We start from the raw sequence: 22,620 nt of genomic DNA, 5'->3' as shown, positions 1-22,620 counted from the left end.
GTTGGGATTTCCCCAGGGTCTGCAAGGACTTCAGTTTGGGGCCTGCGGGTCTCTAATGCAGTCATATGATTTGGGGAGTCCTGGGGTCCTCACGTGAGGGGATTTGGGTTCCAGGTGGAGTATGGGGGGCAGATGGTACAGGTTGGGATCCGGGGTTCCTGACCCAAAGACTCATCTGGAACTTCACCTCCTCAGGATTTTGTGTGTAGGCACTGGAGACAAAACCAAAGGAGAGCAGAGTGGGCTTATGGGAGATGAAGGGGGTGTGAAACTTGTTGGACTTGCGAGAATAGGCAGGGGATGCAAGAGGAGGCAGGTAACACTTGGGTGGATTTATAGTGGATCAGTAAAGGATGGACACAGATGCACAAGATGACTGGGACTAGATAATTTACAGGGTCAGGAAGGGGAGGCAGGGGATACATGGGGGGATTTATAGGAGATGGGATGGGGGCAGGGAACACCTGTGGGAATGGATAGGGAATGTATAGTGGATCTAATGGTACACCTGGTGGATTCTACAGAAGAATGGAAGGAGAGGAAGAGAAAGACTGGGGAGATGTGTAGGAGATGTACAGGAGATCCAAACCATTAAATCCCTTCTCCACCCAGACTCTCATCTCTCCGTATCCAGAGGCTGCGGGCATCGATGACAAAGAAGACCTCATTCTCGGTGAGTGACCATGGGGACGTGGTGCCACGGGGTTGGTGACCCAGTGTGGGACCAGGACCGTGTCCCTTGCAGGTTGGTGGCTGGTGGCAGCGAGCAGGGCACAGCAACGTGAGTATGGGGACAGGGGGAGAATGGGGGCAGAGGGTGAGGTGCGAGTGGACGGGGAGAGCAGAGGGGCGCAGGAGGGTGTGCAGGGACAAGGCTGACTGCTGTCCCCTGTCCTAGTGCCCCGACCCTCCCTGTCACTGCACCCCAGCCAGGGGGTGTCCCTGGGGGACAATGTCACCCTGCGCTGCCACCTGCCCCGGCTGGCTGCCTGGGTCTGGCTGTACCAGGAAGGAGGTTGGTTTTACAGCAAGGGGAAGGAGAAGGAGCAGGACGTGGCCGAGTTCTCTTTTGTTAGCACACTGCGGGAACACGCAGGTCGTTATCGGTGTCAGTACCAGGTGTCTGAGTCAGCCGAGGTGTCAGTGAAGAGTGACCCTGTGGAGCTGGTGCTGACAGGTGAGGACACTGGGGACAGCAAATGGCTCTGGCTGCTCCCCACAGGACCGTGTCCCACTGCTGTCCCCTCCCTCATGCAGATCTCAGGTATCCCCCATCCAGCATTTCCCTTCACCCTGAGCAACATGTGGGAACAGGGACCAATGTCACCATCCGCTGCTGGAACAAGGACTATGGGGCCACTTTCTTCCTGCACAAGGATGGGAGCTCAGACCCTCTCCAGCGCCAGGACTCCAGTGGTGGGGACACAGCCACTTTCACCCTCTTTGGGGTGACCCCAGCTGACAGTGGCATTTACAGGTGCTCCTAACGCCTCTGGCGCTATGCCTTTATGTCCTCACCCCTTGGGGACAGCGTGATGCTGGAGGTGACACCCACACCTGCACCCCCAGGTGGGTCTCAACCCCATTTGGGTACACCTGGTGCCACCCATGAGTGGCTGTGTCACCTCCCGTCCCCATGGAGGTAGTGGCTGGGGATGTGATAACCCACACATTCCGACACCACAGGTGCTGCAGACAGTTCTCATGGGAACTTGGTGGTGGCAGTGGTTGGTGGCTGCACTGCTGCCTTTGTCTTCATCCTCGTCCTTATCATCTTCTTCCTCCTCTCTGCCCGCAGACGTCGGACACAGAGAGATGAGAGCCCTGGTGGGGAAGGGGTTAAATGACCTTATTTCTCAGTAGATCCCCTCAAACGTCCCTCAGGCTTCCCCATAATCTCATTCCCCTCCGTGTTTTGACACAGGTGCCCCCCCCAAAAAGCCTGAGACCATGGAGTTCCAGGTGAGTGACTGGGCCAGGGAGCACCAAATCCCAGTCTGACACCTGAAGTGCTCCCAGTCCCACATAGAGCCCCAAACTCTGTCCATGGGGACCCCAGGGGACTCCCAACCCTCTCATGCTTTGCCCTAATGTTAAGCACACCCCCAAACTCAGCCCACGAGGAACTCCAAAACTGCATCAAGGAAACACCCTGGACCCAGATCTGAGCCCCCTGATCCCCCTGACCCCTCTGATCCTTAAACACCCCTCGGACCCCACGGGCACTTTCACGCCATGTAGTAGGAACCCCAAACATCACCCGTGGGGTGTCCCTCCCAGATCACATTTGGGACCTCCATGGTGGCACTCTGTATTCCAGCTGTGTCCCCAGGTGCCTTCCAGTGACAGCGAGGGTCTGACCTACTTGGAGCTGCAAGCTGTGACCCCCAGCACACAGCCCCCCAGCCCCCCCGCCGCCCTACAGCCCTCTGTTATCTACACCGAGGTGGCCGTTCGGGGGCGCCACTGATGCCTCCATACGTGTGCACAAACACGTGTGTGTTGTATGCACACATGTGCTTCCAGCATACACAGTGCAGTTGTGTTGTGTGTGCTCACCATCACGTGTGCACTGCATACAGGTACCACTGCATGTGTTCATATGTTACCTGCATGTGCACCATCCCATGTGCACAACAGTTGTACACAGATGTGCACTCCATGATTAACTCGGATTAACTCACTCCGTGATTAACTGCTCGGGCCTGTCACAGCATGGAGCCTTCCTGGGGGAGAGCTGTGTCATGGTTTTGTAACTTTGCTACTGGTATTCCACATCATAACATCATGGACAAAAGAGAAGAACTACGTATCCCAGAGGACCTCCCGATCAGAGAAGGAAGATACATCACAGAAGATACGTCATCTGGTTGTGCGCGGTCTTCTTTACTTTCTTATGCTGCCGGGAGAGGAGTGGGTGTGCTTTCCAAGCCATGTACCTTAATCAAGTAAGGCTTTCGGTTTCGGAAACACTCTCACTCTCTCTCTCTCTGTTGCTCTTTCGCTCTCTCTCATTTCATTTGATTTATTATCCTTACTCCCAATTAGATTGTATTATATCGTGTCATCTTGCATCCCAACATCATAGTTAGTAAAATAAGTTCTCCTTCTTAGATCATTGCCACTGCTCCTTTTTTTTCTCGGGAAGTCGGGAGGGGGCCCGCAAGCCTACTGCCCCCCTGTCATGGGCAGAGATCTATCTAGGTAACTCCGTGACAAATTTTTGGTGGAGAATGCTGGCAAGATTCGTCTGAAGCTTTAACGTTAGTAAGAAAAAGGATTTTGTTAAGCCAGACTGTGAGACTACAAAGCATTGCTGGTGTTGGTGTGACCTTCGTAGATTAGATTATAGCCTGGGCAGTCCGCCTAACTCCAGACACTGTACCGAGTGGTTTCTGTTTGTTTTCCTTTTTTGTTCTCCTTCTCTTCACCCCCCCCCCCTCCCTTTAGCAGTTACCAGCTATGAGGTTGCTCTTTATTGTCAGAGCACTGTATAAGGGATTAAAAGCTATCAAGTTCCTTGCCAGTTACCAGTCTATAATTAACCTCTTGATGTGTTGCTGTGGAATTATGTTTATATATAACCAAGTAAGGGCACTGATAGAGGCGCCTGTCTGGTGGCTTTATGCAATGTTGTATAATTTGATTTTTGAGACTTTCGAACCGGTTTCCAGGCTTCCCTCTCAGTTTGTCAAACGTCTTTCAAATACCGAGTCAGTGCTCATACTTGTGTGCATGTTATCAATATCCTTGTATGGATTCCTCTTCATTCGTGCTAAGTGGAAGAAGCCTCCAAGACCAGAGAATGATGACTGGCAAGGAACACGGAAAGGTTTAGGAAGAATCTTAGAAGCGTGAAGACCCGCCATACCATGGGATTTCGCTCTTGGATATCTGTGGGATCCCAAGAAACTGAGCCAGCATTTGAGTCAGGGACGGTGCGGCTTAGATAGATCAAAGGAAGTACGGCTCATCTGGGGCTTGGCTTGTGCCTACCACGCTCTATGTAGTACTGTTCTGAAGGAAGGGAAGGGAAGGGAAGGGAAGGGAAGGGAAGGGAAGGGAAGGGAAGGGAAGGGAAGGGAAGGGAAGGGAAGGGAAGGGAAGGGAAGGGAAGGGAAGGGAAGGGAAGGGAAGGGGAAGGGGAAGGGATGGGAAGGGGAAGGGATGGGAAGGGGAAGGGATGGGAAGGGAAAGGGGAAGGCTCCTCAGTAAGCCCAATGCCAACACCACCAGCTGAGGAGTTTCTGCACACACATTCGGTCTCAGTTTCTCCAGTGAGATTCTTTCCAGCTTGATGGCAATGGGCTCTTTTTTGTGGTCATCCCCAGGGGCTCCCCATCCTCATTTTGATATTCTTTTTTGGTGAAAGGGTGAAACTGAAGGGCAGCCTTATCATCACATCTAGATTTTGTATCTCCCATTTCCTGCCATGGGCAGTAGCAGGCCACTTCCTAGCAACACACACCTACCTGTTCCCTCGTATGTCTGCTGCACTCGGACACCACATCCTCCTCCTCCAGGTCAGCAACAGTTATCTGTAATTGATGCTCTCTCACAAAGGCCTCATGCAGATGGTTCTGCAAACTGTGCTGTGCTATCCATGCATGCAAGCACACCTTTGGCTCAACTTCCAGTTCAGCTTGCAAACTCCTTATCACCGCTCTCAGTGACTCAGTTCCTCACTCAGTTTGGTGCACAACACATCTATCTTCCTGCACTGCTATCACTGTCGCACCTCAAACTCCACAGACAATGGCCTCACCTTCACCAGATCTCAATCAACGTCCTTTTGACAAGTCCTATATCCGTTCTGCACTCTACATCAGGCTGAACTCGTGTAGACGTGAGCAGCTGCCACAGAGCTCAGACATGGCCCTAACAAGAATCCTTCTTTCTCAACTCAGGTTATAGCCCTTCTGGATTCCTCTTGCTCTTTATCCAGGGCATTCTGCCCATGATGCCAAGGAAAATGTCCCGTCCCACTCGGTGAGTTGTGAGAAAGGTGAATCTTAGGAACCTCCCAAACAGGGCACTCCTTTATGAACCCAAATATCCCTGTATACCTCCTGGCTGGTGGAACTGGAATTGCCAGAGTTGGTCAGCCAATTCCTCCACCACTTGCTCCGCATTCCAAATACCATTCCGGATCATCATTCCAAAAACCATTCTACACCACCTCCAGCACAGCTCGTTCCCTCCCATACTGGATACCTCTTTCCATGCTGCTCTCCCGTCACCACCTCACACAGCTCCCCTCAGAGTTCCATTTCTCACCCTATGCCATACGCTGTGAGATATCCCTTTGGCAGTGCAGGTCAGCTGGCCTGCTGCTGTCCCCTCCCAGCTCCTGGTGCCCTCCAGCCCCTCGCTGGCAGCACAGGGTGAGAAGCTGAGAAGCGGAACCATCTGTGGCTCTGTGCAGCACTGCTCAGCTACAACTGAACCACGGCTGTGCCATCAGCATTGGTGTTCCTGTGCTGGACAGGGGCTGAGTGCCCACCCTGGTGCAGGGAGATGGTGCCCTGATAACCCTGGTTCCAGCACTGGATGCTGATGTTTGTCCCTACCTCCACCTGTTCCTCAGGCGTCGGGGAAATGCTGGATGGGGGGTATTTGGATCTACGTACAGAGAGAAGACAGTTATGGGACACAGCCCCACAGCGCCGCACCTCCTATTTTTGTACATTTACGCCAATTTTGGGACTCCCCACCACCACACAGCAGACGTTTGCTGTTCAGGAAAAAACACGTTTCCTCCAATGTCACTGCTGCCCCATAGGACACCCCCCCTTGAAGTGACCACCCCTCTGTACCCACCCTACACACCTGTGGGGTGTCCCATAAAAAGTGCACCCCCCCCCCCATTTTTTTCTCCCCCAGATCACCCTCAAGTAGTGTCACTCAGCCTAGGGGGCGTTCCCATGCCATAACAAAGGAGAAAGGGCCTCTGCGGAGAGTGGCCCCCGAGTGTGGCCCCACTCCTGTCAGTTCCTCACTTAACCTATGGGGCAGGACCCAGCTCCCCACAGACACTGAGGCAAACAGAGGAGGTGAGCACATGGGGGGTTCCTGGTGGGCTGACGGATGTGGGGCAGTAGTGGAGTACTGGGGAAAGGTGAAGAGTCGTGGGGTTATCGGGAGGGATACGGGGTCATGGGACTCATAGTGGCAGGATGTGGGGTTGTGGTAGTATGGGTTGGAGATATGGGATCATGGTGCTCTGTATCTCGATACAAGGCCAACGGGCTGGACATGGGGCAAGCGGACAGCACGTGGAGCTCTGGGGTGGGATGGGGGGTCATGGGGCTGTGGGGCCGGAAATATGGCTGTGGGGTAGCAGGGAGGGTTTTGTGGTGGCGCATGAGGTTTTGATGAGTTGTAGGGTGTGGAGAGCTGTGGGAGAGCGGTGGGATTTGGGGGCAGTGATGGGTTTCCAGATGGGGAGGCTCAGTGCCCTGCCCCTCGTCTTCTCCTCACCCTGAGCAGGGAATGCATTAATCAACACCAAATCTCACCCCATGTCCTGCCCCACAGATCCATATCCTGCTTCATAGCTTTCTGCCCACAGCCCCGGAGCCTTCCTCCTTCTGTGCTCATTCTCATCTCTTCAGGATTACTAGGACCACATACACCTTCCCATAGCCCCATATCACACTTCATAGCCCCATAACTCTTCCCACTGCCTTATATCATGCCCTATAGCTCCACATCCAACCCCATATCCTCACTGCCTGTCCCATTCCCCCAGAAATTGACATATTACCCCACGGCCCCATTTGTGCCCCATAGCCCTGCCTCATAGCCCCATGACTCCATAGTCCAACCCATAGCTCTGCTATCACCCCTTAGCTCATCCTATAGCCCCAGTTTGATACCATGGCCCATCGTGTAGCCCCAGTATGACCCCCTAGCCTGCCCTACAGCTCTGTGCCCTTTGTCCCACAGCCTTCCTCTCGCCATGCTCGTCTTTGCTGTCCACGCGCTGACCTTCGCCGTGGGATTTCCTGCCAATGTCTTCACCTTCCTCACCCTCCTCATCAGAATCCGGTGTCACCGTCCTCATCCCCATGGCTGCCAGCGCTGTCCTTTCAGTGATGGCATTGTCCCATTGTTCCATCATTTTTGTGGCAGAATATCACAGAGATTTTGGGATCAATGGGTCTGTGGCTGATGGGGAAGGTGGTTTGGGAGTGAATGTGACCAAGACCAGGGAATCCGGGATCCGCAGGATCTCCAGCCCCAACACCAACTGCAACATCTCCAGCCTCAAATCCTCTGCCTGCACAACCCCAAACGCACTCCACATCCCCACCACCACCCCGTGGACTTCCCAGAATGCCTCTGAGACCCAACCAAGCCTGGGCTACCACTGCTACGATGACTTCTCTCAAGCCCAGCTGCACTTTGTCCTCCCACTGCGCCTTTCTCTCTTCCTCATCCTCTTCTTCATCCCCTCTGCCATCACCAAGTTCTGCTACATCGGCCTCATCCGTGCCCTCCTCACTCGACCCCACATCCCGCTGCAGAAGAAGTACCGCACTGTGGGGCTGGCTGTGGTCACCATGGTCAACTTTGGGGTCTGCTTTGGACCCTACAACATCTCGCATGTGGTGGGCATGTGCAGCAGCGCAGCCCTGAGTGGAGGCCCTACGCTCTGCTCCTCACCACCCTCAGCGCTGCGCTCGACCCCTTCATCTTCTATTTCTCCTCCAGTGCAGTGCGGAGGGCGGTCAGTGGGATGGTGGGAGCAATTCGGGGCACAGTGTGTGGGTTTTGGGGTTGGTGTTGGCAGAGACTGTGAGCCCCAACCTGGAGGAGTTTATGGGGTAAATGAGGTTCTTGTGATTGGAGTGGGTTTTATGGGGTAGGAGGTCAGAAATGGGGATGGGTCCAGATTCCTTGTGGTCAGCGTGGTCCCACAGACGTGTCCAATGTTTTTGGGTCAACCAATTCTTGGTCAGTGTATCATTGTCCCATGGGGTTGGGGTCAGCATGGAAACATGGTAGAGATCAGTGGTGTCAATGAGATCCCACAAATGTGACCAATGTGGTCAATGCAGAACAGTGAGTGTGACTTAATGTTGTCCCCGATGTTCAGTGGGGTTGGAGTCAATGTGGACCAAAGGATCAATGTGGACCCAGCATTGCTTCATCCCCACTGTCCCCAATTCCTTCCGTGTCCCCCATGTCTGCAGTGCCCATAATATCCAGGAATGTCTCCAGTTCCTCCAATGTCCCCAGTGTCCCCAGTGCCCTCAGTGCCCTCAGTGCCCCCAGTAATCCCAGTGTCCTGACAGCTGGCAATAACTTCAGGGCCATCAGCACTTCATGGAGATCCCTCAGCACACGGCCCCTCTCTCCAGGGAAGGAGGTAATCTGCAGCCTCAAAGCAGAGTCTCAGCAGCCCACCGCCATCAGGATGTGCCCTGTACCCTGTAGGGCTGATCATAGGTGCAATAACAAGGCAGAAGTACTAATTAAAACCTATTCAGCAGCCATGTATTTGTCTGTCACTTCCTGGTCTCGTGGCAGTGACAGCCTGGCACAGCAGTTGGCGCAGCAGTTGGTGTGGGCAGGGCGAGCAGGAGGGCAGAGCATCGCTCCCCACTGCGGAGATCAGCTCACCCATCAGCTGCATCTCTGGCAACACATCTGGATGCGGTCTCTACAAGGCTGAAAGCTCTTGCCCAAAATCAATGCAGCTCCCAGTGTGAGTGTCCACCCCAAAACCTGGCCATGCAGGTCTGCAGCAGCTGGAATTGCCTGAGCCTGCACCCAGGTCATTGCCTAGGGCAAGGTGGTCAGCTCCACAACTCCAGTCCGCCTTCAGACAGAAGGAGAGAAGGGTGGCTGTCGTAGGGGCCTCCTTCTGAGGGCAACAGAGGCTCTGACACATCAGCCAGACTCTACCCGTAGGGAAGTGTGCTGCCCTCCTGGGGCCCTGCTCAGGGACATCACCAGGACACTCCCTGCTCCGGTTCACCCCTCTGGCTGTTCTCCCTTACTGATGGGTCAGGCTGGCAGTGATGCAGTAACTGAGAGAAGGCTGAGGGCCATGCAAAGGGTGTTCAGGGCACTGGGGTGGTCAGTGGGCAGAGTGGGAGTACAGGTGGAGTTCTCCTCTGTCCCCTCAGTGGCAGGGAAGGATGCTGAGAGGACTGGGAGAACTCATCTGATAAATGCGTGGCTGAGAGGTCGGTGCCACGGCAGGAATTCTGTTTTTTCTGACCACGGGGCGGTGTACTCTGTGCTGGGCTGATGGCTGCAGGTGGATCCCAGCTGTGTGAAGGGGGAAGCGGATCTCAGACCAGGAGCTGGTGGGGCTCACTGAGAGGGCTTTAAACTGGCGGCCTTTTGGGGAAAGCGTGAGACACGGAGGGGTGACAGACTGTGTCGGGCGCCCCAACTGGGGATGTGTGCAGTGCTCTGTGTGTGTCACCACTGGGTGCCCTCAGTACCACCACCCACTTGGGGACCACAAATACCACATGAGGAGACGACATCACAGCATGCTGTCCACAAGAGGAACTGACAGCAGCTCTTCGGCCACTTCTTTTCTCTGCTGCAGACTCGCTGTCCCCAAGCTGCTCCTGCCTCATGGCACCAATGGCCGTGGCCCTCAATGGGGACGTGGAGCCACGGGAATTGGTGGCCCTGTGTAGGACCAGGACCGTGTCCCTTGCAGGTCGGTGGCTGGTGGCAGCGAGCAGGGCACAGCAACGTGAGTATGGGGACAGAGGGAGTGGAGCGTGGTCAGGGGGCCAGCAGAGGGGCCCAGGAGGGTGTGCAGAGACAAGGCTGACTGCTGTCCCCTGTCCTAGTGCCCCGACCCTCCCTGTCGCTGCACCCCAGCCAGGGGTTGTCCCTGGGGGACACTGTCACCCTGCGCTGCCACCTGCCCCAGTCGGCTGCACAAGTTGAGCTCTACCAGGATGGACTTTTGAGATCCTACAAGGACATGGACAAGCATCAGGTCATGGCTGAGTTCTCCTTGGTTTGTGTAAAGCTGGAAGATGCAATGAAGTATTGGTGCCAGTACCGGGTTTTGGAGCCACCGGGGGTATCAGAGAAGAGTGTCCCCATCGATTTGGTGGTGACAGGTGAGGGTTATGGGGCAAGCAGATGGGCCTGGGCATTCTCCACAGGGCCATGTCCTATCTCTGTTATCTCCCTGCATTCAGATCATCAATATTCCCCACCTAACATTTCCATCAGCCACGAAAAAATTGTGGAAGTGGGGACCAATGTCACCATCCAGTGCTGCAATCAGGGCTATGGGGGCATCATCTTCTTGCACAAGGACGGGCACTCAGCCCCTGTCCAGCACCAGGACCCCCGTGGCGGGGGCACAGCCACCTTCATCCTTGTTGCGGTGACCCCAGCTGACAGTGGCACCTACAGGTGCTCCTATCACCCCAAGGCCTCCCTCTTTGTGTCCTCACCCCTTGGGGACAGCATGATGCTGGAGGTGACACCCACACCTGCACCCCCAGGTAGGTCTGAGCCCCCCATTTAGGTGTCCCTGGTGTCACTCATTTCTGGCAGTGTCACTGCATCCCATCCTCATTGTGGTGATGGGGACATGCACACTCCTGCACTCCACAGGTGATGAGAGGAGGTCCTGTGGGAACCTGGTGGTGGCAGTGGTGAGGGGCTGCACTGATGCCCTCACCTTTGGCCTCGGCATCTTCTTTGTCATCGATGCCCAAAACCTCTGGATACGGAGAGATGTGAGGACTGGTAGGGAAAGTCTTAAATGGTTTTGATCTCCTATAGATCTCCCCACTTGTCCCCTTCCTCCTCTTCCATTCTCCTGTAGAATCCACCAGTTGTGCCGTTCAATCCACCGTAGGTTGCCCAACGATTCCCCCGAGTGTCCCCTGCCCCCATTCCAAACCCTATAAATTCCCCCACATATCCCTCTGTTTCCCCTTCCAGCACCTATAGTTTACCCCCGTCATCTCGTGCATTGATGTCCATTCCCCACTGATCCCCTGTAAATTCACTCAAGTATCACCTGACTCCCCTATCATTCCTTACATATCCCCACATGCCCTACTAGTGTCACTTCCCCTTCATCCTCCATAACCCCAACCCTATTCCCCTCCTCTTTTGACACAGGGGCTGACACAAAAATCCCCAAGGACATGCAGTTTCAGGTAAGGGCCTGGGTGAGGGATCCAAAATCCCAACCTGTCCCTTGGACACCCCACACTCCAATTGAACCCTCCATCTCATATGCCTTACTCTACGCTTACGTGCACCCCCAGATCCTGGCTGTGGGGAAGTGCAAATCTGCATTGTGGAGACCCACCTCGGCCCCAGACCAATGTTTTTGGAGTCCCTGGGGATCTCCCAGCCATAAACACCCCCATGACAGTGTGGGCAACCCCAAACCATGTAGTGGGACCCCAAAAAGCCACGCAAAGGATCTCCCAATTTTGGACCAATTGGACCCCAAATCAAAGCCTCCTCAGAACCCCAAATGCACCATATTTCACCACCAGCTCGCACTTAAAACAGAGCTGTCCCTCCTCACTGCCATCCTGAGGAGCCCCACTGTCTCCATGTGACCCCTGGTGACAGTGAGGGACTGACCTGTGCCGACCAGAAGATCCCATCCCATCGGGGCACCCACCACTCCACAGCTCCCAGATACTGATGCTAATGTGGGTGCTGGCAAACCCCATTAATGTCTCCCTCCCAGGTGTCTCATTTTTGGGGTGTACTGTGTGGGAGAGACCCAAATTCCCTGTTTTGGGCTCCCTGATGCTCTGTTTCCCTTCTCAGTGATTCCCAGATCTCACCAAATTTAACCCCCACAAGTCACTGCCAGAGCCCCCATATGCTCAATCACATCAAATCCCTAAATGCTCATCTCTAAGCACAACATCCTTTCATTGCCCTCAAATCCTTCCGCACCCTTTAATACCGTGGGTGCAGATCCCCACAGCTGTGAGCAGAGCGTGTTCCAACACAACTGCTCTCAGCAGTACAGCAACCTCAGAGCTGCTGCTCACAGCGCTGAGCTGTTCCTTCCCTCTGGGCCATCCCAGCTCTCAGGGCTCTTTCCTTCCCTGCGCTGGCACTGCTTCTCCTCTCCAAGGGCTGCCCTGCAATTCTGGATGCTTCTGCCCGTTGGCCTGCAGCGTGTGCTCATGGCACAGCGGCCATGGATGCAATGTGCTCCTTGTGCTCAGCAGTGCCATCGCTCTCGCGCTGCAGGAACCTCACTGCGGGAACTCCTCACACGGGCACTCTCTGCTCCACACAAGTGCAGTGGAACAACAAAACCCATTTTCTGACACGTTTTCTTTGCTTGCTACCTCTCAAACATTTGCAAGGCAAGGCTCTTGCCAGAACAACAGAGGCTGCAATGCACGAGATGCCGTGAGATAACCGGACAGCCTTTGTGTGCCCACCAATGGCACTGCTTCACCACAAGCACCTTCCTGGTACAGACACATTTCTGACCAACGTGGCATTGTGAACTCACTTCTTTACATCCTTGCGATGCTGCAGCTGCACACCAGCAGGCACAAAGGGATGCCCAGAGAAGCTGCATTTCTTGCTGTCTCCTTTTGGCGAGGTGGTGACTTCAACGTTTGGATGAGTGCTTTCATCCCCCCTTCTGCTCCAGCACTGCAGCTCCCCAAAATGGACCACGATTGCTTTTCTCCCTCTATCTCTCCCTCTTACATTCCTTCTCTGCTTCTCTCCATTTCCTCTCTTTTCTTTCTTTTTCTCTCTCTCCCTCATTTACATCCCGGTCATCTTTACTCTTCTCCTGCAGCAGCCATAACCTCAATTTCCCTGGAGGTAGCAGAGAAGGCAATAACAGCAGTGCCAAAGTATCCTTTCTCTGTATTGCGCATTCATTGTTACTTATTGTAAGTCCCCTAATTTCAGTGCAGGGCAGTTGATTGATGATGGTGGACAGTTCAATAAATGGTCTTCTGTTGTTCCTCTGAGTCACTGTCTGACTCTGTTGACCTGGAGAGCCCAGGAAAGCACAGACTGCCCTTTTGGGGCACTGCGCAGAGAGTCTGGTGTGCGTTGGGGGATACCATGCCAGGGGACGCACTCACAGCCCTTTGGGACAGTGTGTGACAGCCCAGGGTTGAGAGTGTGTGGGGCACCTCAACAGTCACAGTGTGCAGTGTGCACCCCTCCACTTGTCCCACCCCAGAGGGACCCCCCAGTGCAACCATCCAGATGGGCTAATATCGCCTCATCAGGAGGTGACATCACAGCATCCTGACTAAAAAGGGGAACTGACAGCAGCTCTCCGGCCACTTTCTGTCCCCACTGCAGTCTCGCTGTCCCCAGGCTGCTCCTGCCTCATGGCACCAATGGCAGTGGCTCTGTGAGAGGTAGATTGTGTTTTTGCAGTGCAAATTTCCAGTATTTCTGTATGTAGCCCAGGATAAGTTGCCTTTCCCAAAGAAAGTTGCTGAACAGAGTAAAGTTGAGAGTGGGGAGTTACACCCTAGGTAGAATTGGCACAGGCACTAGGGTAAAGCTGAGACTCAAAACGAGTGACAGGATTGTCCTCGTATTGCTATAAAAAGTCCAGAACATACCCAAAGACAATGGGTTGGAAACAGACTTGGTATGGTAGTGTAACGGAGCTATGGAAGTGTAACAGAGGTACGGAAGTGTAATGAAGCTATGGAAGTGTAACATAACAACAGCGTCAGAAGACTGTGAGCCTGAGATGCTCAACCAATGAGTGCCAGGAGAGGCTTTACCTGCGTCGGACCCAGGGTGCATAACGGAATGGATTTCACCTACTGGTTGCATAATATCTCCCAGATCAGTAGGGGGCATGCGCCCATTACTGCAATAAGAAACAAGCTGCTCATCAAAGAGACCTTGGCCTGACTAGAAACTGTTGATCTTGAGCGTGTTTCTCACACCCTTTCCCCTTTTTGATGCAAGTGAACCCCTCAAGAGTGCAAAGGCCCATGAGGCCTGTGTGATGTGACCTCAAATCCCAAACGGCCCTTTCACCCCTTGTCACGGAGCTATCTAGATAGATCTGTGCTTGTCACAGGGGGGCAGTAGGCTCGCGGGTCCCCCTGGCTTCCTGAGGAAAAAAAAAAAAAAAAAAAAAAAAACGGAGCAGCAGCAACGATCTAAGAAGGAGAACTTATTTTACTAACTACGATGTTGGAATGCAAGATGACACGATATAATACAATCTATTTGGGAGTAAGGATAATAAATCAAATGAAATGAGAGAGAGCGAAAGAGCGATAGAGAGAGAGAGAGAGAGAGAGAGAGAGAGAGAGTTTCCAAAACCAAAAGCCTTACTTGATGAAGGCGCCCGGAGTGGAAAGCACAGCCACTCCTCTCCCGGCAGCAAGCGAAAGTGAAGAAGCACCGCGCGCAACCAGATGACGTATCTTCCGTGATGCGTCTTCATTCTCTGACCGTGAGGTCCTCTGCGATACGTAGTTCTTCTCTTTTGACCATGATGTTATGATGTGGAATACCAATAGCAAAGTTGCAAAACCATGACACAGCTCTCCCCCAGGAAGGCTCCATGCTGTGACAGGCCTGAGAAGGGCCAAGCCATGGCTGCCTGGGAAATGCCAGTGCTGGGCTGCTCCCCTGTTCCTGAGGAGCTGAAAAGGGCTCTGTGAGCCCCTCCCCAATGGGAATGGCTAAGGATCAGAACCACACAGTGTGCGCTGTGTTGGGAGCAGCGCTGCTGACAGCCCAGAAGGAGAGGCTGTCATTCAGCACACTGCTGATGGAAGGCTGAAATCCTGGCATGAACCATTGACAGCCCTGCAGAGCCAATTCACTGCTGAATGGAATAGCAGTCAGCGAGGGTGTGTGGTGCTGCCAGATCCATCAGATCAGGAAATGATTCTGCAGTCTGAATTAGAAGGACAGGAACAAGGGATGGACCTTGCCTTGCTCTCAGAATGTGAGCCAGCATTTCTCGGATTCATGGCCTGTAGATGACTTGTTTCTTTTCCTCTCCTCTCCTCTCCTCTCCTCTCCTCTCCTCTCCTCTCCTCTCCTCTCCTCTCCTCTCCTCTCCTCTCCTCTCCTCTCCTCTCCTCTCCTCTCCTCTCCTCTCCTCTCCTCTCCTCTCCTCTCCTCTCCTCTCCTCTCCTCTCCTCTCCTCTCCTCTTCTCTCCAACCCCTCACTCTTCTTCTCCTTTTTTTTTTTTTTCCCTGCGTTACCATTTCATTTTTTTCAGTGGTTTGGAGACGGTTTGCACCAGTACATTGGCCATCCGTTCATCTGCCCTTCTCCGGCTGGATCTCCTGCTCCTGGGGCTGCATTTTCCCCAAGAATTGGGGAATTTTTCACAAAAGTTTGGATAAATACATCCACAAATGATAATTCTACCAGAAATGATGACAAAAACATTTGGAAATGGGAAATCTCCTCCCAGAAGTTAGTGAAAACCCTTCAGATCCAAGCATTATCCCCAGTAGAAGGAATTAAAACCTTCAGAGGTAGAGGAAGGGAAAAACTTCCAGAAATAGGAATCCTCCCTCAGAAAGCAGAATGAAACACTTTGGAATCGGAATTCTCATCCAGGAATATGGGATAAAACCCTCCAGAAATGGGAATCCTGCCCCAACACCACGGTGGGTCGGGTGCTGGTTTGGGATGTGGAGCTGGAGATGCGCACACGGGAGGGACATGTGTGTGCTGTGGGGACAGACGAGGCGCTGATGTGGGGCACATGGTGAGGACACACGTACACAGTGAGGACACGGATAGTGCAGGCACAGGGAGCAGATGTGCACCGTCCCTCCGAGTGGGTCTGGAGGGAGGTGAATCTTTCTCTGCCTCCTGAGTCGCACCTCTCCCAGTCAGCTGGGGTGGATACCACGATGGAGTCAGCCAAGGCTCGGAGCAGGAATACACATCCATTTATGGAGAGCTTCTCTTTGAAATCAAACGGCTCCAAAGCAATGCTTTGGAACGAAGAGCTGTCCACAAAGTGTTGCTGGTCACCTCATGCGTTCCTTACCAGTCTCAGAAAGCGGGCTAAGGACACACACGCACTACTGTGCACATATGCTGGTGTACACACGTGGCATCGCACAGACACAAAGGAACGGAGTTAATCACGGAGTGCACATCTGTGTACAACTGATGTGCACATGTGATGATGCACACGCGGGTAACATATGAACACATACATGGTACCTGTATGCAGTGCACACGTGATGGGGAGCACACACAACACAACTGCACTTAGTATGCTGGAAGCGCATGTGTGCATACAACACACACGTGTTTGTGCACACGTATGGAAGGCATCAATGGCGCCCCCCAACGGCCACCTCGGTGTAGATAACAGAGCGCTGTGGGGCGGCTGGGGGGCTGGGGGGCTGTGTGCTGGGGGTCACAGCTTGCAGCTCCAAGTAGGACAGACCCTCGCTGTCACTGGAAGGCACCTGGGGACACAGCTGGAATACAGAGTGCCACCATGGGGGTCCCAAATGTGATCTGGGAGGGACAGCCCACGGGTGATGTTTGGGGTTCCTACTACGTAGCGTGAAAGTGCCCATGGGGTCTGAGGGGTGTTTAAGGATCAGAGGGGTCAGGGGGATCGGGGGGCTCAGATCTGGGTCCAGGGTGTTTCCTTGATGCAGATTTGGAGTTCCTCGTGGGCTGGGTTTGGGGGTGTGCTTAACATTAGGGCAAAGCATGAGAGGGTTGGGAGTCCCCTGGGGTCCCCATGGACAGAGTTTGGGGCTCTATGTGGGACTGGGAGCACTTCAAGGGTCAGATTGGGATTTGGTGCTCCCTGACCCAGTCACTTACCTGGAACTCCATGGCCTCAGGCTTTTTGGGGGAGGCACCTGTGTCAAAACACGGAGGGGAATGAGATTATGGGGGAGCCTGAGGGACGTTTGAGGGGATCTACTGAGAAATAAGGACATTTAACCCCTTCCCCACCAGGGCACTCATCTCTCCGCATCCGACGTCTGCGAGCAGCGAGGAGGAAGAAGACAATAAGGACAAGGATGAAGACAAAGGCAGCAGTGCATCCACCAACCACTGCCACCACCAGGTTCCCATGAGAACTGCCTGCAGCACCTGTGGGGTCGGAATGTGTGGGTTATCACATCCACAGCCACCACCTCCATGGGGACGGGAGGTGAAACAGCCACTAATGGGTGGCACCAGGTGTACCCAAATGGGGTTGAGACCCACCTGGGGGTGCAGGTGTAGGTGTCACCTCCAGTGTTACGCTGTCCCCAATGGGTGAAGAAATGAAGGGGTAACCCCTGGGGCGATAGGAGCACCTGTAGGTGCCACTGTCAGCTGGGGTCACCCCAAAGAGGGTGAAAGTGGCTGTGCCCCTTTCACTGAAGTCCTGGCACTGGAGAGGGTCTGAGCTCCCATCCTTGTGCAGGAGGAAGGCGGCCCCGTAGTCCTTGTTCCTGCAGCGGATGGTGATGTTGGTCCCCATCTCCACACATTGCTCGGGGTGAAGGGAAATGCTGGGTGGGGAATAACTGAGATCTGCATGAGGGAGGGGACAGCAGTGGGTTAAGGTCCTGTGGGGAGCAGCCAGAGCCATTTGCTGTCCCCAGTGTCCTCACCTGTCAGCACCAGCTCCACGGGGTCACTCTTCACTGACACCTCGGCTGACTCAGACACCCGGTACTGACATTGATAACGACCTGCGTGTTCCTGCAGTGTGCTAACAAAGGAGAACTCGGCCGCGTCCTGATCCTTCTCCTTCCCCTTGTTGTATGACCAACCTCCTTCCTGGTACAGCTCGACCCAAGCAGCCAGCTGGGGCAGGTGGCACCGCAGGGTGACAGCACCCCCCAGGGACACCCCCTGGCTGGGGTGCAGTGACAGGGAGGGTCGGGGCACTAGGACAGGGGACAGCAGTCAGCCATGTCCCTGCGCACCCTCCTGGGCCCCTCTGCTCTCCCCCTCCACTCGCACCCCTCCCTCCGTCCCCATTCTCCCCCTGTCCCCACACTCACCTTGCTGTGCCCTGCTATCTGCCACCAGCCACCAACCTGCAAGGGACACGGTCCTGGTCTCACACTGGGCCACCAACCCCCGCGGCACCACGTCCCCATGGTCACTCACCGAGAATGAGGGCCACCACCATTGGTGCCATGAGGCAGGAGCAGCTTGGGGACAGTGAGACTGCAGAGGGGAAAGGAAGCGGCCAGAGAGCTGCTGTCAGTTCCCATTTCTTTTTCAGGATGATATGATGTCACCTCCTGATGTGGACATATTAGCACATAGGGGTGGTTGCACTGTGGGGCCCCGCTGGGGTGTGACAAGTGGAGAGATGCACTCTGCACACTGCGCCTGTTGAGGTGCCCCACACGCTCTCAACCCTGGGCTGTCATGGATCATGGCTGCTGCAGGAGAAGCGTAAAAGATGACTGGGGGGAAAATGAGGAAAAGAGAGGAAAACAAAGGAGATTAATTGGAGAGAAGCAGAGAAGGAACGTAAGAGAGAGAGATGGAGGGAAGAAAGCAATCATGGTCCATTTTGAGGAGTTGCAGTGCTGGTGCTGAAGGGGAGATGAGAGCGCTCATGCAATGATTCAAGTCACCACCTGGCAAAAAGGAGACATCAAGAAATGCAGCTTCTCTGGTGTCACAGAGTTATGTAGATAAAGCTGTGCCCGTGACAGGTCCGGAAAGGTCCAGAGGTGACCTTTCAGCTCTACGCCAGGAAGGCTCCATGCCGGGACAGATCCGAGCAGGGCCAAGCCATGGCTGCCTGGGAAATGCCAGTGCTGGGCTGCTCCCCTGTTCCTGAGGAGCTGAAAAGGGGCACTGTGTGCCCTTCCCCACCGGGAATGCCTTGGGCTCAGAACCGCACAGTGTGCGCTGTGTTGGGAGCAGCGCTGCTGACAGCCCAGAAGGAGAGGCTGTCATTCAACACACTGCTGATGGAAGGCTGAAATCCTGGCAGGGGCCATTGGCAGCCCTGCAGAGCCAATTCACTGCTGAACGGAATAGCAGTCAGCGAGGGTGTGTGGTGCTGCCAGACCCATCAGATCAGGAAATCATCCTGCAGTCTGAATGAGAAGGACAGGAACAAGGGATGGACCTTGCCTTGCTCTCAGAATGTGGGACAGCAGTCTGATTGAATCTACTGACACACAGAGGCAGTGTGTGGAACTCATATACCCCATGAAGGATTCAGCCTTCTTTTCTGTTGTTTCCAGCCTGCTTGCATTGCTCTCTGATGGGTTTGCCCTCCTGGGCGTTCCTTTTCAGGTTGGCAGCCCTGTCGAAGCCTTCCTTGTTTTTCTTTGCACCCCTCACCACGTCCAGTTCCAGCTGGGCCTTGGCCTTCCTGCCCCCAGCCCCACACAGACCAGCACCAGCACCACCCTCCTGCCAGGCTCCCTGGCCCTGCTGACACTGCCTGTGCATCTGCTTCTTGCTCTCCACTTTGACCAGCAGGTCCCGCTTCAGCCATGCTGCACTCTTGCATTCCTTTCCGGACAGCCGGCACTGGTGATGGAGAGCTCTTGTGCCCTGAGCAAAGCGGCCTTACACATCTGACAGCTCTGCTCCTCTCCCTGTCCTTGAGGACAGATTCCCAGCAGTGTGGGCTGCTTCCCATCACTCTGTTGCTCATCTGCCCATCCATCCATCCATCCATCCATCCATCCATCCATCCATCCATCCAACCATCCACCCAAAAAAACTCCATTCAGTCCCCACGTCCACCATCCAGCCCCATAAATGTCACCCATCCCTAAAAATCTCCATCCCCTCTGAAACCTCCATCCAGCCCCTAAATCTCCATGCAACACTGTTCTCTACAGGCAGGCACAATCTCTGCATCCAGGCGCACAAGGCTCTGTTCAGACCCAAAGCCTCCAACCAACCCAACATTTCTATCCAGTCCCAAACCTTCATCGAGACTGCAGATCTTTCATGCAGCCCCCAGATCTCCCTGTGGCCCCAAAAATTCTACATCCAGAACCACAAAATTCTCCATCTGGACTCCATAATCTCCATCGAGCTCACAAACTCTCCAGCATTTCCCCTTCCACCACCAAAAGGGGGAAGTCAGCTCTCCTGCCCTTCCCCTCACTGCTGCTCCAAACACAGCCCTCCCACGCACAAACTGTCTCTTCTCCCCCAGTTTATGGCTAATCCCTATGTCATGGAGCTATTTAGATCAATCTAGATCAATCTATGCCCAATAGGCCCGTGGGCCCAGTAGCTCGCAAAAAAATGAGAAGGGAAAAGGGAAAGGAGTAGGGGAACAGGACCTGGGCTCAGAGAGGGAAAGAGAATGGAGCAGAGGCAACGATGTAAGGAGGAAAGCTTACTTTACTGGCCATGATATTGGAATGCAAGATAACACAATATAATACCATCTAATTGAAATTGAGGGTAATAAATCAAACAGAACAAGAGAGAGAAAGTTTCCAAAACTAAAAGGCCTACTTGAGTGAGGGCGCATGGCTTGGAAGCACACCCAGCCCTCTGCGTGGCTACCAGAGAGAGAGAGAACCGACAGAGCCCGATCCCGTGACTTCTGTGCCGTATCTTCCTTCTCTGACCGTGAAGTCCTCTGGGATATGCAGTTCTTCTTCTCTTTTGAGAAGCAGGTATCTGGAAGGTTGTCAATCCACAGAACTGGAGTATTAACGCTTTAATTGCCCATGCTGTCCATGCTGTTATGATGTGGAATGCCAACAGCAAAATTACAAAACGATGACATGCTCCACTCCATCCTTTCTGCTTTTAGCATCACTTGGGGGGGGGGGAGCAACTGCTATGTGCAACATTTCTTTATAACTCTCTACACATAAATACACACATGTAGAAATATACTATAAGCATTACTGTTTTTTCTCTCTTCCTGTTTTCTCTTAGCAAATAGACTTTATCTTGACCCACAAGTTGTGGCTTTTTATTCTGAGTCTCTCCAGGATCCCACTGGGAGGGGTCAGTGAGAATAAAAGCAGTGTGGTGCTGAGCTGCTGCCGGGTGACAGCACCGCAGTCATTGTGGTGCCCAACGTGGGGCCCGAAGGGTGCAGATCCCCATAGCTGTGAGCAGAGCGTGTTCCAACACAACTGCTCTCAGCAGTACAGCAGCCTCAGAGCTGCTGCTCACAGCGCTGAGCTGTTCCTTCCCTCTGGGCCATCACAGCTCTCAGGGCTCTTTCCTTCCCTGCGCTGGCGCTGCTTCTCCTCTCCGAGGGCTGCCCTGCAATTCTGGATGCTTCTACCCTCTTGTCCAGTGATTTTTTTTTTTTCCTGGATATTTCAGCAGTGTTTTTGTTCCTTACTGCTTCCCCAGCAGCTCAGCACTGCATTGCCTGATGCAGTCACTGAACCCAGAGGTGAATTTCCACCTCAAGAGGAGCAACCTATGGCACCTACCAACTTGTGCTAAAGGGAAAGGCTGCAGCATGTGTGTATCTGTACCCCAAATTGGAGATTAGAAGAAGCATAGCCCAGATCAGAAGCCCAGCGGGTGCTATTTCCTGGCACCGGATGCAGATACCGGCAGGTCTGTCACAAAGCAAGAAGTGGCTCTGGGGTTTGTCATTTTGGGAACAGTCTTGTGAACTTGTGATCTATGGACGGGGAAAATAGCAGCGTGGACTTCAGGCATTCTGCAAGTGGTTTTTCTCCTGCTGAGAGGCACCATGGTGAGTGTTGGTTTGGGTGTTGGGTGCTCACTGCTAACTTGGTTTGGGGGTTTCTTGTTTCATTGTTTTCCCCAAGAAACACCAGGAATGTTGGCTGAGTTATGAGCTGATCCTGGTTTGTAGTGGGGACAGGAGGAAGGAAGGGATGGGGAAGAAGGAAGCCTGCAAGTGTCCGGAGGTGGGATGGATGTACATCAAAAATCAGCCCTCATCGGGAAACCCGATGTGAGGAATTGGAAGTTGAATCTGAAATGGTGATAATGCAGCCTGGGTCCTGGTGGGATGAGCTCCACACAGACCCACTTGCTGCCAAGCGCCATCTGCTCTACCCTGGTATCATTTCACAAAGGTATGGGGTCTGTGAAGCTCCCACGCCATGCTCTTGAGGACCTGCAGAGCCTCCACCACCTCCACAACAACACATGCAGGGGGTGTCCTTCTCCCTCTGCCCATCCACCCTCCAGCAGGAGCCCAGCCCATGGGTGCCTGCTGCCATCATCTCCTTCTACCAGCTCCTTCCCCACGGGGAACCACTGCAGTAACTGGTTAGGATCCACAGACCCCCAGAACTGGGGGAAACACAGCAGCCATCAACTTCTGAATCAACGTTGCGCGGGAACCACGATGGAAGATCTGTTTTTCAACAAATGGGGACTCTTCCAGCTCCCACCCTCTGCCCACGCTGGCACCGGGTCTTCCTGAAAACCAGTGCTCGGGGGCTGCTGCTGCTACTGCTGACTGCGCTCGGCGTGCAGGGTGAGTGACAAGCTTGTAACCACATCCACCGCATAGAAACCACAGCTTCTCAGAGCACAAATCTGGTCCTTTTCCCCCAGAGTGCTATCTGGGCTTTGTGTCGGACTGGGGATGACCACCCAGCAATCCCAGTGCTTCACCCAACGTGGGCAGAAGATGCAAGCAATATTTCTATGCTTTCAGCTGGCTTCACTAATTGAGGGCCACCACA

The 22,620-nt window shown here is 53.8% G+C and overlaps 5 protein-coding genes across 8 annotated transcripts in view; 4 read left to right on the top strand and 1 right to left on the bottom strand.

Annotated features, from left to right (window-relative positions):
* CHIR-B6 (immunoglobulin-like receptor CHIR-B6) overlaps positions 1-22,620 on the top strand; it is a gene marked incomplete in the record, with an annotated part of 141,313 nt that overhangs the window by 32,000 nt on the left and 86,693 nt on the right.
* On the top strand, positions 880-2,681 carry LOC124417464 (leukocyte immunoglobulin-like receptor subfamily B member 5; the record flags this gene model as incomplete). The annotated part of the gene is given in 5 exon segments (XM_046904897.1): positions 880-1,177; positions 1,258-1,569; positions 1,687-1,827; positions 1,925-1,962; positions 2,333-2,681. Coding segments are annotated over 5 exon segments (927 nt in total), but the record flags the coding sequence as incomplete, so codon positions are not given.
* LOC121107813 (free fatty acid receptor 2-like) lies at positions 7,071-7,804 on the top strand. Its single transcript, XM_040653988.1, is given in 2 exon segments — positions 7,071-7,617; positions 7,620-7,804. Coding segments are annotated over 2 exon segments (732 nt in total).
* Positions 9,610-10,547, top strand: LOC124417456 (immunoglobulin superfamily member 1-like). Its single transcript, XM_046904787.1, has 3 exons — positions 9,610-9,688; positions 9,831-10,103; positions 10,185-10,547. Exons 1-3 carry the CDS (start codon positions 9,610-9,612, stop codon positions 10,517-10,519), a joined length of 687 nt encoding a protein of 228 aa, XP_046760743.1. The 3' UTR covers positions 10,520-10,547.
* LOC107049973 (platelet glycoprotein VI-like) lies at positions 15,169-22,169 on the bottom strand. 2 transcript variants are annotated; one of them, XM_040654326.2, is made up of 7 exons: positions 18,098-22,169; positions 17,989-18,024; positions 17,593-17,871; positions 17,201-17,512; positions 16,943-17,083; positions 16,808-16,845; positions 15,169-16,449 (listed from the first exon to the last, which is right to left on the bottom strand). In XM_040654326.2, the coding sequence occupies exons 1-7, from the start codon at positions 18,126-18,128 to the stop codon at positions 16,300-16,302; spliced, it is 987 nt and encodes a 328-aa protein (XP_040510260.1). In that variant the 5' UTR covers positions 18,129-22,169; the 3' UTR covers positions 15,169-16,299. The 2 variants fall into 2 exon arrangements, with proteins under 2 accessions (XP_040510260.1, XP_040510261.1); XM_040654327.2 differs by having other exon boundaries at positions 15,169-16,437; positions 18,098-22,168.

This window comes from Gallus gallus, chromosome 31, assembly GCF_016699485.2.
Source record: "Gallus gallus isolate bGalGal1 chromosome 31, bGalGal1.mat.broiler.GRCg7b, whole genome shotgun sequence".
In the NCBI taxonomy this organism is placed as follows: Eukaryota; Metazoa; Chordata; class Aves; order Galliformes; family Phasianidae; genus Gallus; species Gallus gallus.
Note: the sequence above shows the minus strand (reverse complement) of the source record. Positions and strands in the feature narration are given on the sequence as shown.